At 39.0% G+C, this 13,471-nt stretch overlaps 1 protein-coding gene across 6 annotated transcripts; it reads right to left on the bottom strand.

The window, feature by feature from the left end:
• Positions 1-1,641: 1,641 nt before the first annotated feature.
• Positions 1,642-13,386, bottom strand: LOC101850754 (cell division cycle-associated 7-like protein). 6 transcript variants are annotated; one of them, XM_005109087.3, is made up of 11 exons: positions 13,291-13,386; positions 10,401-10,476; positions 9,863-9,922; positions 9,349-9,411; positions 8,689-8,874; positions 8,156-8,224; positions 6,585-6,740; positions 5,911-5,997; positions 4,631-4,693; positions 2,727-2,863; positions 1,642-1,968 (listed from the first exon to the last, which is right to left on the bottom strand). In XM_005109087.3, exons 2-11 carry the CDS (start codon positions 10,416-10,418, stop codon positions 1,947-1,949), a joined length of 861 nt encoding a protein of 286 aa, XP_005109144.1. In that variant the 5' UTR covers positions 10,419-10,476; positions 13,291-13,386; the 3' UTR covers positions 1,642-1,946. The 6 variants fall into 6 exon arrangements, with proteins under 6 accessions (XP_005109144.1, XP_005109142.1, XP_005109146.1 ...); XM_005109085.3 differs by lacking the exon at positions 13,291-13,386 and adding an exon at positions 13,081-13,140; XM_005109089.3 differs by lacking the exon at positions 13,291-13,386 and adding an exon at positions 12,898-12,975.
• Between the last annotated feature and the right edge of the window lie 85 nt (positions 13,387-13,471).

Genomic DNA, 13,471 nt, shown 5'->3' with positions numbered 1-13,471 from the left:
GTGCAAAATGTTTGTGAATGTACAATACAATAATTAACAATATATGGAGAACTAAAATGTCATTAAGCAAACCATTGTCACTTTTTGTTACATTACATCATAACTCACAGTCACAGACACGGACCACAGAGAAAGCTAATGTAAAGACAGGATACAAGAGGAAAAGGGGGAAAACAGTATTCCTATAAGTAAGAGCAAAATATGGTGACATGAGACAAAATCTATGTTCTTTGTGAGTGTAAGGAAGAATATGATCTTAGAGAGAATGAGCCACGAACATGCCTTGAAAACGTCCACCCTAGGGCATTCCTAAAAAAAAAAAAGGATTGGATACTCAGGAGAGAACAGCCAAATCAGAACTCCAAACTGGATGTTGCCACACACAGCAGGAAAATCCTTTCCATTTCAGACCATTTAGTTCAGGAACATTTACTAAAATGTTCACAAACACACAGTCAAACTTGGATAGGACAGATGGGACCGGCAGTTTTATCCTGTTACAAGTGAGTCCTGTGTTATAACCGTTATCAAGGGGAACTACCAGTACCGTTGTACAGATCCTTTTCCAGACGGAATCGATCAGTGACCCCAACACTATGAAGGGGTATGTGTTTGAAAGTTTGTGTTCAGGCAAGCAATCATACAAACAGACGAAATATCTTGGTTGAGACAAATTTTAATAATTTGATGGATCAAAAGCAAGTTCATGTGCTGCAAGATGGTGTGAAACAAAAATAAACAAACTTTGTATTAATGATCACTAAGTTAGACTCACTCCACATTTTGTGGCGTCGGTGGCCTAGTGGTTAGGCTCTCGGACTCTCAACCGTAAGGTCGTGGGTTCGAATCCCGTCAAGGGCCCGACGTTGTGTCCTTGGGAAAGGCACTTTACACAAATTTTCCTCACTTCACCCAGGTGGGAATGGGTACCCGGCTATAGACAGCGAAAGATTTTGTCAGTTTGTTAGTGTTTGAGCGCTTAATCGGCTGCTTGCACTGTATGCTTCCCGGGAAGCTGAGAATGTTTCGGAGTGTTCTATGGTCTGCTGGGGTAATAATATAGTGTAAAGCGCATAGAGCCTGCTGCTGAGCAGGGATATGCGCTATACAAATGCTATCTATTATTATTATTAAGATCACGGTTATTATACTTATATCCGAGTCTGTGCAAATTGAACCCCATTATAGCCAGGTTTCATACATTACTTATTATAGAGAACCCCCCCCCCCAGGAATTTGATTTATCACTGTTATCTAAGTTCCTGTAATAACAGAGGCTGTTATAAATGGACTGGACTGTGAACTAAATAAAGGTAATTTAGTACCCACCCGAAGAGAGTAAAGAAATAAGACCCACAGGAGGCATTCTTCAACCACCCACAAAAAGATACCAAATGTTGTTTTGAGTAATATCACACCAGTATTGTCAGTGGCAATAGACCTAACATAGCACTAATGGTCAGCCTGTGTGGAATATCAAAATGAGACCAGTCTGAGTCCTGTAAAAGTAAAATAAGGTGTAGCAGAGAGAAGAGAGGCATTGGATGAAGAAAGAAACAGAGACCAGGAAAAATACAGTACAAGTACCAAGACCAAATGTGTCAAAATTCCAACTTCATAAAAATGACTATACTTATAAACTTATAATCATTATTAATTTTTATTTCAGTGACTGGTATAATAAACTTTTCACCCCCTACTGTCTAATCAATTCTTCCTTCAGTACCTGAAAAGACAGAACCTCAAATCATGAAACAGTCATCTCATACAAAGTAAAAGCAGAAAAATGACACTTGGCGAACGCGTACAATGATCTTTGACAAACAAAATATTTATACCATACTAATATTTGGGCACAATAAACAATGGTTTAAATGAATAACTGGCTTGTAAATAAAATTTGAGTAGAACTGTAAATCAACAATAGTCTGTCAACCAGACATGGATCAGTCAGTTGTATTCTTCAATCTGTGGAGGAGAAAAAAGTAAAACAAATTATCCAAACATGACACGAGTTCTATACTGAATCCAAAATGTCATTACTGATACAATACTACTACTACTAATAGCTTGTCCATCAATGTCTGACTATGACCAATACATTTGCAGAGGAAAATATGCTTTTCTCCAACAAAAAAGAATTGGAAGAATTAAAGGTCAAGAAGGTCAAGATGACTAGTGGCTTTTGCTGTGGTCAATGAGACCAATCGGGCAGAGAAAAGTTCGCCACATTTAAAAGCTCCATTACCACTTGTGGATGGGCTCAGGTTGCGAGGTTGCATCCAAAATTTAATTACTACAGCCACAGCAAGGAACTTTTAAGTTGTGTAAAGGTTCCTCACTTGTCATTAGTAAGTGTTGACAAACCATGAGAAGCCGAACACAGCAGACGGCATTGCTTTGTTGATCTGCCGTGCAGATTTCTGTTTACCTGGACACCACTGTCTTTTATTCACAACACGGTTCAACCTCCCATTAAGTTCAGTCAGAGAATGGAGTTGAGAGATAACATAGCTTTAACGTTTCATACTAAATTTAGGCCGGGCCACGCTAGCTCACTCGCAGAGATAGGCCAAGCAAGGCCGATATGTGAGGCTAGACTTTGGTAACATAAGCAGAGAAAGAATTTTTAAAAAAAGAAAGAAAAAAATCAAGTACTGAAAAAAGGTAGGGTCAGGGAAAATTGTGGGTAGCACAAATCTGAGAAGAACAAAAACATTCTTTACCCGTTAAGGAATGAATTAACATCACAATATCCTCTCTCTCGTGCCAGATGAATGAGAATTCCTGTGGAAGCCTTGCCATTTTTTCTTCGACAGAAACTGCAGTTGCAGATCTTTCTACATGGTGGACAAACCCAGTCCTGAAACAAACCAAAAGGAGGCACATCAAAGGCAATAATAAAATTTTCAGTGGCCAACTCCAGTAACTATACAGGAGAAGCTGTACGGGTCAGCACAGGAAATAAATATGACGGCTCAGTATATACCACAGATACCCATTCTTCGAGTGTTGTTACATAGAAAAGAAAAAGAAAAGGACGCATGTAAGTGTGCCCCGAGAAAGGTCCCAAGTTGTCAGCAGAGATGTTTTTAAGCAAGAATGTGAAAAGGCAAGAAAAGTGTCATGTCGTTGAAAATATAGTTCCTTGAGAAAAAGTGCTAGCTTGGCCATTCCTGAATTATGCATTAAAATGATTTTCCTCCAAAACAGTGAATTTATATTTTTTACTTTAAAAAATATTTTTTTCCACATGCTACACTTCACACAGTATTAGCTGGTACCTGGTACGTCATGAAAATGCTTCATTTTTAGCTTTGTGCCATATCACGGACATCACAGAAGTTGACAAAATTTGCCACTCCTGGTTGCCTATGCTACATGTACGTCATGCTAATCATCTAGCTCTAATTCTTCTTGCTGAGTTTTAGCCACAAGCTCTGCATGGATTCGTATTTAGCAATAAAAGAGCTGCACATCAGTACCAACTTTACTAATATTACTTTACTGCTAGGCTAGCAAGTGATTGATAAACACAGATCTAGGGTAGCGGTTGGCTGTGTGATCCCCAAAACGTAAACAGCGGTTAAAAAAAAAAGCACACCTTGACTTAGATTTGCAATTTATTCGAAATTTTGAGTAAGACGGGGGCTGGACATAGGGAACGAGAGAAGTGAGAAAAGTGACACTATCGAAAACCAGGGGTCCTAAGTATATCACGAGTGGGAAAGGTAGACGACACGCCCATTAACACTAAGACATAAGGTAGCTGCCCTGGGTAACGAGCTCAGCTGAAAATCAGTGGTAACAGTAGGAAGACATACCCCCTGGCAACGAAAGGGTTAAAAATGAGCTAGAAATTAAATTTTTGTTTCAGCTATGATATTTCTACTGAGTCTGGATACATAGCTCCATTGAATCAAGACTGAATTCACCCGCTTATTGCCAAACTGACGCTTTGACAATGACAAACTAGATATTTTTGTTTCCTATATCCTTTCCAAGTTTTCAAGTAACAATAATAAGTTCTTATAAATGAAGGATCATGTAAAAATAAAACAAAACTGAGGCACTCAATCATTGCCAATATATCCATGATGCCTCCACAAGGGGTACGGACTCGAGCAGATATATCGGGGATACATCCCAAAAGAGTTAAAGAAGCAGGGCCTACCTGTGGTACCCTCTAACCATCAGTAAAATATGATTTGCATGAATGCTACAGATCACAATCCTTTAGCAAAAACAAGCTGAGTGGGCAGATTTGAAGAACAGACAGGAATAGATGAAAACCATAAAAACAATACTGGAAGAGGTGTGATTAATCAGGGAAATGCAAAAAGAGAAATAAAAAGATAGCTAGACGGACATCAGTAATTAATAAATTGGAGAGAAGATATCACTGTACTTATCATCTGTAAAAAACCGAACAGTACCCATGGAGGCAGACGTGGCCAAAGTAACCAACATGAAAACATGTATTGACTAAAGGACAACTGACACTGAAATGAAGATTATTTAATTACTCTTTTCCTGTACCGTCAGATAAACAAGGGAGAGCAATAATGATTTCATACAACTAAAAACACTCATAAAGGAAACAACAGTCTAAACATCAGCATACACTTACGGGAGACATCAGAGCTGCTTTGGCATCCTCTCCGTACCGGTTTTTGAGACATGGTCCACAAAACTGTAAATAGATTTGGCCAAACACTCATATAAGTTTCAAAGTTCTCCCTCCAAAATAATAACCCCCACCCCCCAAAGCACATTATTACTTTCACGAAACATGCCAGATTAATCATTAAAATTAAAGCCAAAATTATTTCCCACACCAAAAGAAACCAACAAAACAACTTTATGATACATTTATCATCATCCTTCCTTTCTGTGACCTAGCATTTCGTTAGAGTTCCAAGGAAAAGAAGCATTACTGACTTGCTCATTCGATTTAGAAATTCCCTAAATTTTTCTTGTGGGCAAACACTCGATTCAGGCAAAATGTGTACCACTCTGGGGGCGAGGCTAGTGGACTCATGTCACCTGATACTCTTAATGACCACGGGTGAGACATTTTCCATTGTACAAAGGTAGATCATTTAAATTTGAGATATAATTGTGAAGAAAAAATTGATTGGGTTTGTCAAGTTTGAGACAATATGTAGACAAATCTGCGCGATTGTTCATGAAAACAATGTTGTCAATACAAAGAAAATACAGCGGTTCTGTTGAGGAATGGTGTATTGTACGAGCTACCCGTAATTTCCAATTTTGAGTGTGCCTATTGTCTATGACTGACTATATAGCTGGTGAAATAATCTGATCGTCATTGTGCAGTGAATTACAAAGCAATCCAACATAGAATCCACTGCAAAGTAGGACATGATCTGTCATTCTAAAAACACACACAAAAAAAGAAGTTCCCTATGGCTTCTGAAACTGCCGAAAAGCAGCATTTCCTTATTCCTTTTTGTTTTAGTTATTATGACTCTTGCAATACAATAAGAGGTGTTACAAGACAGTAACAAACATAATAAAGGAGTGGAGTTTTTTTTGGGTTTTTTTGTTTTGAGTAAGAGTTTTAGGGCACTTGCAACACAATAAGGTCACATAAGTGCCGAAGAATAGATTATGTATTACAAGAAAGTAACATACACAAAAAAGGAGGAGAAATAAGGACGATAGATGTTTGATAGGAAAGAAGGAGCAAACCACACCAGAGCACCTGCCAACCACCTACAAAAGAGGAGAGATAAGGAAGACAGATGTTTCATAGGAAAGAAGGAGCAAACCACATCAGAGCACCCGCAAACCACCCACATTTTCACACTCAGAGATATATGACAACAGATGGCAACAAGTGACTGTTGTAGCTGTATATGATATTTTTTTTCCAGTCCCACTCACCTGACCCCTGACGCCTGTGCAGTCCTCTGAACGGCAAATTGTTTTCATGTCGTTCGTCTTTTGTCTACACTGGTGGCAGGTAGAGCCCTGTGACAGAACAAAATTACTGTATAGATATTTTTTCAAGACAACGAAACCAGAGAAGACATGAGAAAATCCTACTGTAATTCTTGCATTCCAAATAACAACCTACAACATCCAACTTAAAAGTAATAAGGAACAAAATCTGACCATTTGGCTTGAGTGACACAACAGAAGTAGCAGAAAAGTGACATTTTCAGTGACAGGCTCCAACCACTGTCAGGCAAAACATGAAAGGATCTTTAAGACAAAGAAACGTTATGCCACAACTGTTAACAAAGACAGAATAAAGAATACTAAAACCTCTTTATGTGAATGAATTACAAAGCATATCCTGTCCGGACCGAGATCATGTATCCTTACTTGTAAATTTTTTGGTAGGTTATCATTATAGTCTACCAAGCACACTGCGAACAGATTTTCAGGTCCCAAATTTTTTCTTATAAATACATGAATATTATATTCTTTGTATTAGAAACATGTACATTAAGAAAAGATTTCCACGTCCCGCCAATTTTGTTATGTGCATACTAGAATGTATAAAAGGGTATTATGGGAGAAACTGCATCATCCGATGAAAAACTGCTCCTTACATAAATACTGTCATATTTTTTGTCCGACACTGACACGGCCACCATATCCAGGTCAGCCTGAGTGATGTCTTCCACCGGTCTCGCCTCTCGAACAGTGCGGGGTTTCCGTGTGATCTGCGGCAGGGGACAGTCCTCGGCGTCCTCCTCATCAGAACTCTGTCACAGAAAACACGTGAAAATAAAAAAAATATTTTAAAAAATCACATTACAGGAACAAGATTTGAAACACAATACAGCGTAGCTCAGATAGTAGATAGAGCACACATGATAAGTACATACTGTAACATACTCAATCATTGTTCATTGTTTCAGGAAGCAACATCTCTGCACTCCGGACATGTCCATTGAGGCTCTGTTGCTTTCTCCAAAATGTCGCAGGGGGTCTTTCCACTGATTGTGCCAGTGCATATCTGGTTAAACGTTCTTCTGTTCTACACATACTCAAGAAAAAGTAAACAATAGGAGACTGCTGTCAAATAACTTATTCGGAATTCCCTACCCTTTTCCAGAAAATGATGAGTCATTTCTCTCCTAATGTATGTTTTTGTTTTAGTAAGCGTTTTACGGTACAATGTGTCATAGAGGAAGAATAAGGATGATAGGTGATTGATAGGAAAGCATCCAAAAAGCATCCACTTCCAAATATTTTAAAGTTCAAACTGAAATTTTCACTTTCAAAACATTTTCTAGATGTGTGTTGCTTTAGAACACCACACTGACAGAGCAACAGTCATTTAATTCATAGGCAAAAGACAGAAGCTGAAAAGAGATTTAAAAAAAAAAAAGGTAAAGAAGTATGACCTACCAGCAGCATCCCCTTGAACATAATTCTAAAGTGTGGGACCCCTGGACTGAGAGATCATATGTGTGTCATGACGCAGGGGAATCAGGTGCTTGTCAATTTTTGGGCATGGAGTTACTGGTATCTTCTTAATCTTAAAGGTTGTTCATTTGCCTTATTTTAGATGAAAACAATACCCATTTATCTTGAATAGAAGTCGAGATATTTGCAATTGAAGGAGGAGGGGTCGCCTGGTTTAAGAGGTAAAATTAGCGAGAAAGTAGCCGCCAAAGTTTGGTGACTTAGTATAACTAGAGTCCTTGGAAACTGCAAATTAAATTTTGGTGTGCCTTTAACCAACGTTTTTCCATAAAATCCACATATAAAAGTGTTTTTTGAAAGGACATACAAGGTGTTGAGCCGAAAAACAAAAATTTGAAGAAAAAAAGAAAAAGAAACAAAAGTCCAAACTGGTCGAAAAAATGCAGATTTCTTGGATTTCATTATTTTGATGAGTGCCTCATTTCACCATGATGCATCCCATAGAGAATATTGAATGGTAATTTTGTTTGGACGACTCTAGCAGAGGGTGAGGGAGTTTCATGGACCAGGAACAACACCAACTTTCCTTGAAATCTCATGAGTTTCCATATGAACAGTCATTGGCCACAAAGAGAAGCAGAAAAAAAAGGGTTTGAAGAAGGGTATGAAAAGTATGAGAAACTAAACAACAAAGCAATTACAACAACAACTGCCAACAAATGTGAATGAGACAAACATATTGACCTACCTCATCCATAGGAAGTCCTGATGATTCTGTATTTAACCTCTTGAAAAACCCAAACCGGACGACAAGTTTCTGAAATAAGACAGAAGACAAATTGAAGAACAACACAAACCAAGGTGTCATTTCTGATTTTGTTTCAGTGGCAACCGTTTCAATAGCCAAGGCAGAGCGTCATATCATTTTAATCATCACTCTTCAAAAAGTCAGAGCCACAAAGTTCCAGCTGCTTGAAGAAATATTTTCATCATCTTTAACAATTTCCCTCTTCAATTTGAAATGGTGGTGGGGATGTTCCTAGAAACTGACTAGCTAATCTGAGTGCACAGCAGATTGAATTTAAAATTTAAAGGATCATTTACCCCCCTTTCAAATGTTAATCTAATTGTTTAAGTCAGGATGAGGGCAATGGATAGAACCCTTATTTAGCTACAATTGCTAAAAGACCCGCCAACTGAACCTCACAACCTGCCATTCCATACACACACACACAGGACAAAATGAAAAAAAAATAATCTAGTTATCAATTCCTGGCCTACCTCAGGGGATGATGAGGGTGTTGTAGAGGAAGAGGAAGCCGAAGACACTGTTGATGAGATAGACCCGCTCCTGGCTCTGGACCGAGTGCGAGGAAGATCAAACCGAGATGGGGTTACACGAGCACGGCGGGAGGGGTTTCTCCTGATGAACTGATCTTCAGCATCAGCTGCTGAAATTCTCTTTCTCTGCAAACACAATTTAAAAAATAAAAAACCCAAATAACAATTCCTTTCAGTTAGCAAATGATAGAAACAAAGCAGCAACGATTAAGAATAATAAGAAGAGGTACTGGACATATGAAAAACCTAACTAAATGCACTGTTCAACTACTTAAAATGAGAATACACCCATAAGGCCGCGAATGGCAGCAATGGTTCTAATAAGGGTAAAAAAACTGTCCACGACAGCCACCCATTGTTAAGGAGAAATATGGTTATGAGTCTGCAACTTTAAGACCCAGCTGTGAGTAAGCATTGTATAGACTCATGCCCTACAAATCAGACCATAAGATGGACAAGTATTAGACGACAAAGGACCTTTGTCACCAATGAACTTAATTCTTAAGGTGAATATAACAAGGCTATTACTACTTACAAACAAGGTAATGTATATTAAGAATTACTTAAGTGAAAAGTTGTTCACCAAATAGTTTTCCTCACCTTCTGGACTGTGGTCGGTTTTTTGACAATCTGATCTTTGATGTCACACATAAGTTTCGCCAACTGTAAAACAGCACAAGTGGACACGTTTAGTACAGAAATAAGCTAAGCAGTACACATGAATACATGTACGTACAAAATAAGGGGGGGGGGGGGGAAGCAGGACCAATTAAAAAAAACCCTTACTTTCTTCTCATGAATCACATTTAAAGTTTTAAATTGTTTCACAAAAAATCAGTACAGTTAAACCTCACTAATACACCCCCCCCCCAAAAAAAAAAATCATCAGTCCCCCTTACCACCCAGCTGGTATTGCCAACGTATGAAAAGAAACGTCTCTGTCTGAATATATAGTATTTGCAGCTTTACACTATAGCAGTCATAAACTCACTCCAATCATGATCTCTGAAAAGGACCACAGGTGGACAAAAACATAATGCCCCAGCACATAGTTCAAGAAAGAAAAAGGTGCTGACTAAGCTTTTCATAAAATACAAGAAGAGGATAATATTACCACGGCTTTATTGTCCTCCAGATTTCTTTTCCTGAGATTTTCATAGTGGCAAACATCGTCCTGGTAAAAGAGACATGAATATTGAAATGAAAAGTTCAGTGAACAAACAGGGCATGACAACACCTCTAGATAGTTACAGCATCACATGACGTAAAAGCTTTCATACATAAACATCAGGAAATTCTTGTAAGAAGCAAAAGGTCGCCAGCTAAGAAATTAGAAAGAGGGAGAGGAAGGGAGAGCCAGAGAGAAAGAGGGAGGGAGGGGAGGAGGGGGAGGGAGAGAGAGAGAGAGAGAGAGAGAGAGAGAGAGAGAGAGAGAGAGAGAGAGAGAGAGAGAGAGAGAGAGAGAGAGAAACAGAACAGGCAGGCAGAGATACTTAATTTTGCTATTGCAATGCAACACTTGGCTTTCCCCTTCCCTATTGGAAGCAACAAAAAGAAACATTTTCCTACTCTGCCCCTCAAACTCATTAACTGAAATTAAACAAGGATAAGAAAAAACAGACACTTTTAACAATGAAATCAGTGATAGTTACCATTCCAGTGTCCTCCATTCCTAATGTGTGAAGATGTCACTGTACACTGATTTTAAAACTCAAAAAGGACAGTGGTCTGGAAAAAAAAGGAAACCAGGAAATCATTAGATGGAACTTTAGTTTCCTTGTGATGAGTTTGAGCAACTTCGTCTTTGGTAAAAAAAAATTGGAGCAGGAAAGAAAGCGAAGCTGTAGAGTTGAAGGCCTCTATAGTCTATGGGTAGCTTGGACAAGTCATGTATGGATCCATGACAAAAGTACAAATATATACAGTCGAACCTGCTATGACGGCCACTTTCGATCCCCCCCCCCCCTGCGTTTTTTCGACATAATTTAACTGTAAAACTGTCACCTGTCAAACACGACTGCGGCCACCTTATTTTATCAACCCAGAGCCAAATTTACCTGCCTCAGGCGGCCAGACATGGTCTCTATAATCGCCCAATGCTCTGTCATAAATTCTAAATTGGCCTCTGATATTGTGGACAGGTCGCCATAATTCATTCACCTGTCATTATTGTTAGTCCCTCCAATGAATGTTTCACCCAAGCCCAAGGTGACCAATGGGTAACAATACATTTTCAACTGCTGGTGAGAGAAGCGAGCGTCTGTCATAAACTAAGCCCCTCCCACAACTCATACATATTGTACGTGAAGTGACTGGTCACTGTTTTGTTTACCCAATCTGTTACAAAGTAACAATGGACGTTAACGTGAACTTGCGACCGAAGCGTTGCTCGTTCTTCGAGTGGTGGCAACCCGTGAGTGTGTTTTACCATGACACTCGGTCTTCATTGTCTTACATTCTTTATTCTATCCTTGCACAACATCAGCAACCAAAAAGCTAAAAAAAAAAATTAAAAACCCCCCACAAAAAACCAAAAACAAACAGAAAAACCCCTTCCTCCACCGCCCCCTTTTTTTCAAAAGAAAAAAAATCCCCATTCGAATCCGCCGTACGGCAGCCCTAAGCCTGAATCAGCCCTGGTTAGGACTTCAGAAGGGAATGGCTTACTTCCTTCATTTTGATCAGTCCTGCATAAGACGGCCATCTGTGTTATACAGCCACTTTTCTCCATGACAATGGGTGGCTGTTTTACACAGGTTCGACTGAACAGCCAAGAATGAAGGACTAGTAGTCTGCATCCCGTATTCAAAAGACAAAAGCAGACAGTTGCATAGCCTTCATAAGGCCTCCACTGCCACGAAGCAGAAGTAAAGCCAGCAAGCAGAGACCTTAAAATTGGGGCTTCTGGCAAAAACAATTTGGGGTATTCTTTACTTTCTCTCCAGTCTACTTGTCCATCTTCTATATATTGGTGCGCTGAACACAAATAACTGTATCACCGTAGCAAATTAATAACTTTGGAAATATCTGATGGTTTTTAATAGAGCTAAATCACACTAAGCCCTAAGCCTAACTGTGTAGTATTATTAGTAATTTGCGCCCTTTGGACCAATCAGGGGGCTGTTTAAACCCATAATTTGATATTATGCAGTGAGGTTTGAAACTTTCTGGAAAATTACTGATTTGCGACAGTTTTAGTGGCTTTTTATGTTATGTGTGATCTGTAGCAAACAATACTGAAGTTTGACCCCCGAAGCAGTGCATCTGTGTGTGGGAGTGAAAGTAAAAATTTACCGAGACCGAGTTGTTTTCATCTCAGGAAAGTGAAAGGGCACAATCACTGAAACACCACAATGCCAGTCAGCATGCAATAACATTCTATTCTAAATTTTTAATCTAATTCTGAGTAAACATAACTCTTAATCTTAACAGTCGTTTCTAACATTTGAGTCTAGATTTAGATCTAGATCTATCATCTAGCTAACTCTTGGCTATCATGTAGTTTGACCACACCACAGAGTCTATAAATAACAGAGTGAAAGGAAGGTCCGGCCAATCCTCGTCAAAACATTCAAACATTATATCCCTCAAGCAGAAATTGTATGGATCGGTGGACATGCAACAGAAGGTTGCCAATATTGATCTATACAATAATAATAATGATGTCAATGTAGGACTGTGGTGACTGTCTAGTCTGTGCTAGGCTAGATTCTAGAGATGGCCAAGTCTAGAAGGAACCAATAAGACATGAAAGAAAAAGAAATAAATACCGAAACCAAGACAACAAAAGCATAGACTGTGGAGGCAGACTTTGATATAATACCGCTGCACAATCCAATGAATTGTATTCATAAAAAAATAACAACTAACAATCGACATTCCGTTAATGTTATCGGTCATCATGTGTGTGAGTGTGATCAGTGAGGTGATGGATAATGGATGCTGATCGGCATGGTCCACCAAATTTCCTTGAAAAGAGAAACAACGAAATTCACTAAAAACTTGGCCTAGATCTACATCAATTTCCGGCTGCTTCAAATGTCTGATTCAATTCTTTAATCATTGTAACGTGGAAAGACACCCAGACACATCGAGGGAAAAAAATGCCAAGATGATCATATGGGAAAAACATACGTCTGCTTGCCAAACCTCAGACCCAAGAGAACGCCATCATTCCCGCCAAATCCGTGGGCGTAGCGTTAAACAGGTTCCCTGAGCACTGGGGTCGGTTAACATAAACGAAGAAAAGAAGGATATTATTTCTTCAGTTGTAGCGAGAAAAGATAAAAATGACACATAAATACTTTATTTATCGAAATTAACGAAAGTTACCTAAAGACAATCTTATGGAAGGTAGCGGATGTGCTTTACAACTCACTTGATTTGCGACCCTGACCCGCGAAATGTAAACAGATACGAAAGGAAATTTCCCATCTTGTCTAAAAGCCAGAAAATTGGTGGCAGACCCATGAAGAGATACACTCCTATTAAGTAATATATCAAGACGTAGGATGCAGAGAGAACACATTTACTGTAACTCACAAGCGAAATAACTTGTCGAAAGAATTCTGTATTTTTGTCACTTCTGGTTTCTGAAACTAATGAGATAAGTCAGCCTTACGCACATGGTCAGGTGGGCGGTGCCTAGCTTTCAAGCATGCTGGTCGACTCAACAAAAACATCCGGGTTAGCCTAGTATCCCAGATTGAGGCAAACTGTATAA

Source organism: Aplysia californica, unplaced genomic scaffold (assembly GCF_000002075.1).
Source record: "Aplysia californica isolate F4 #8 unplaced genomic scaffold, AplCal3.0 scaffold00748, whole genome shotgun sequence".
NCBI lineage: Eukaryota > Metazoa > Mollusca > Gastropoda > Aplysiida > Aplysiidae > Aplysia > Aplysia californica.
Note: the sequence above shows the minus strand (reverse complement) of the source record. Positions and strands in the feature narration are given on the sequence as shown.

What these genes read in the sequence shown, in the direction of transcription:
- LOC101850754 (XM_005109087.3), bottom strand. An exon ending in TGGAGGACAATAAAGCCGTG is followed by an intron (nt 9,412 to 9,862) that starts GTAATATTATCC and finishes GCTGTTTTACAG; the next exon opens with TTGGCGAAACTTATGTGTGA. An exon ending in CACCCTCATCATCCCCTGAG is followed by an intron (nt 8,225 to 8,688) that starts GTAGGCCAGGAA and finishes GTCTTATTTCAG; the next exon opens with AAACTTGTCGTCCGGTTTGG.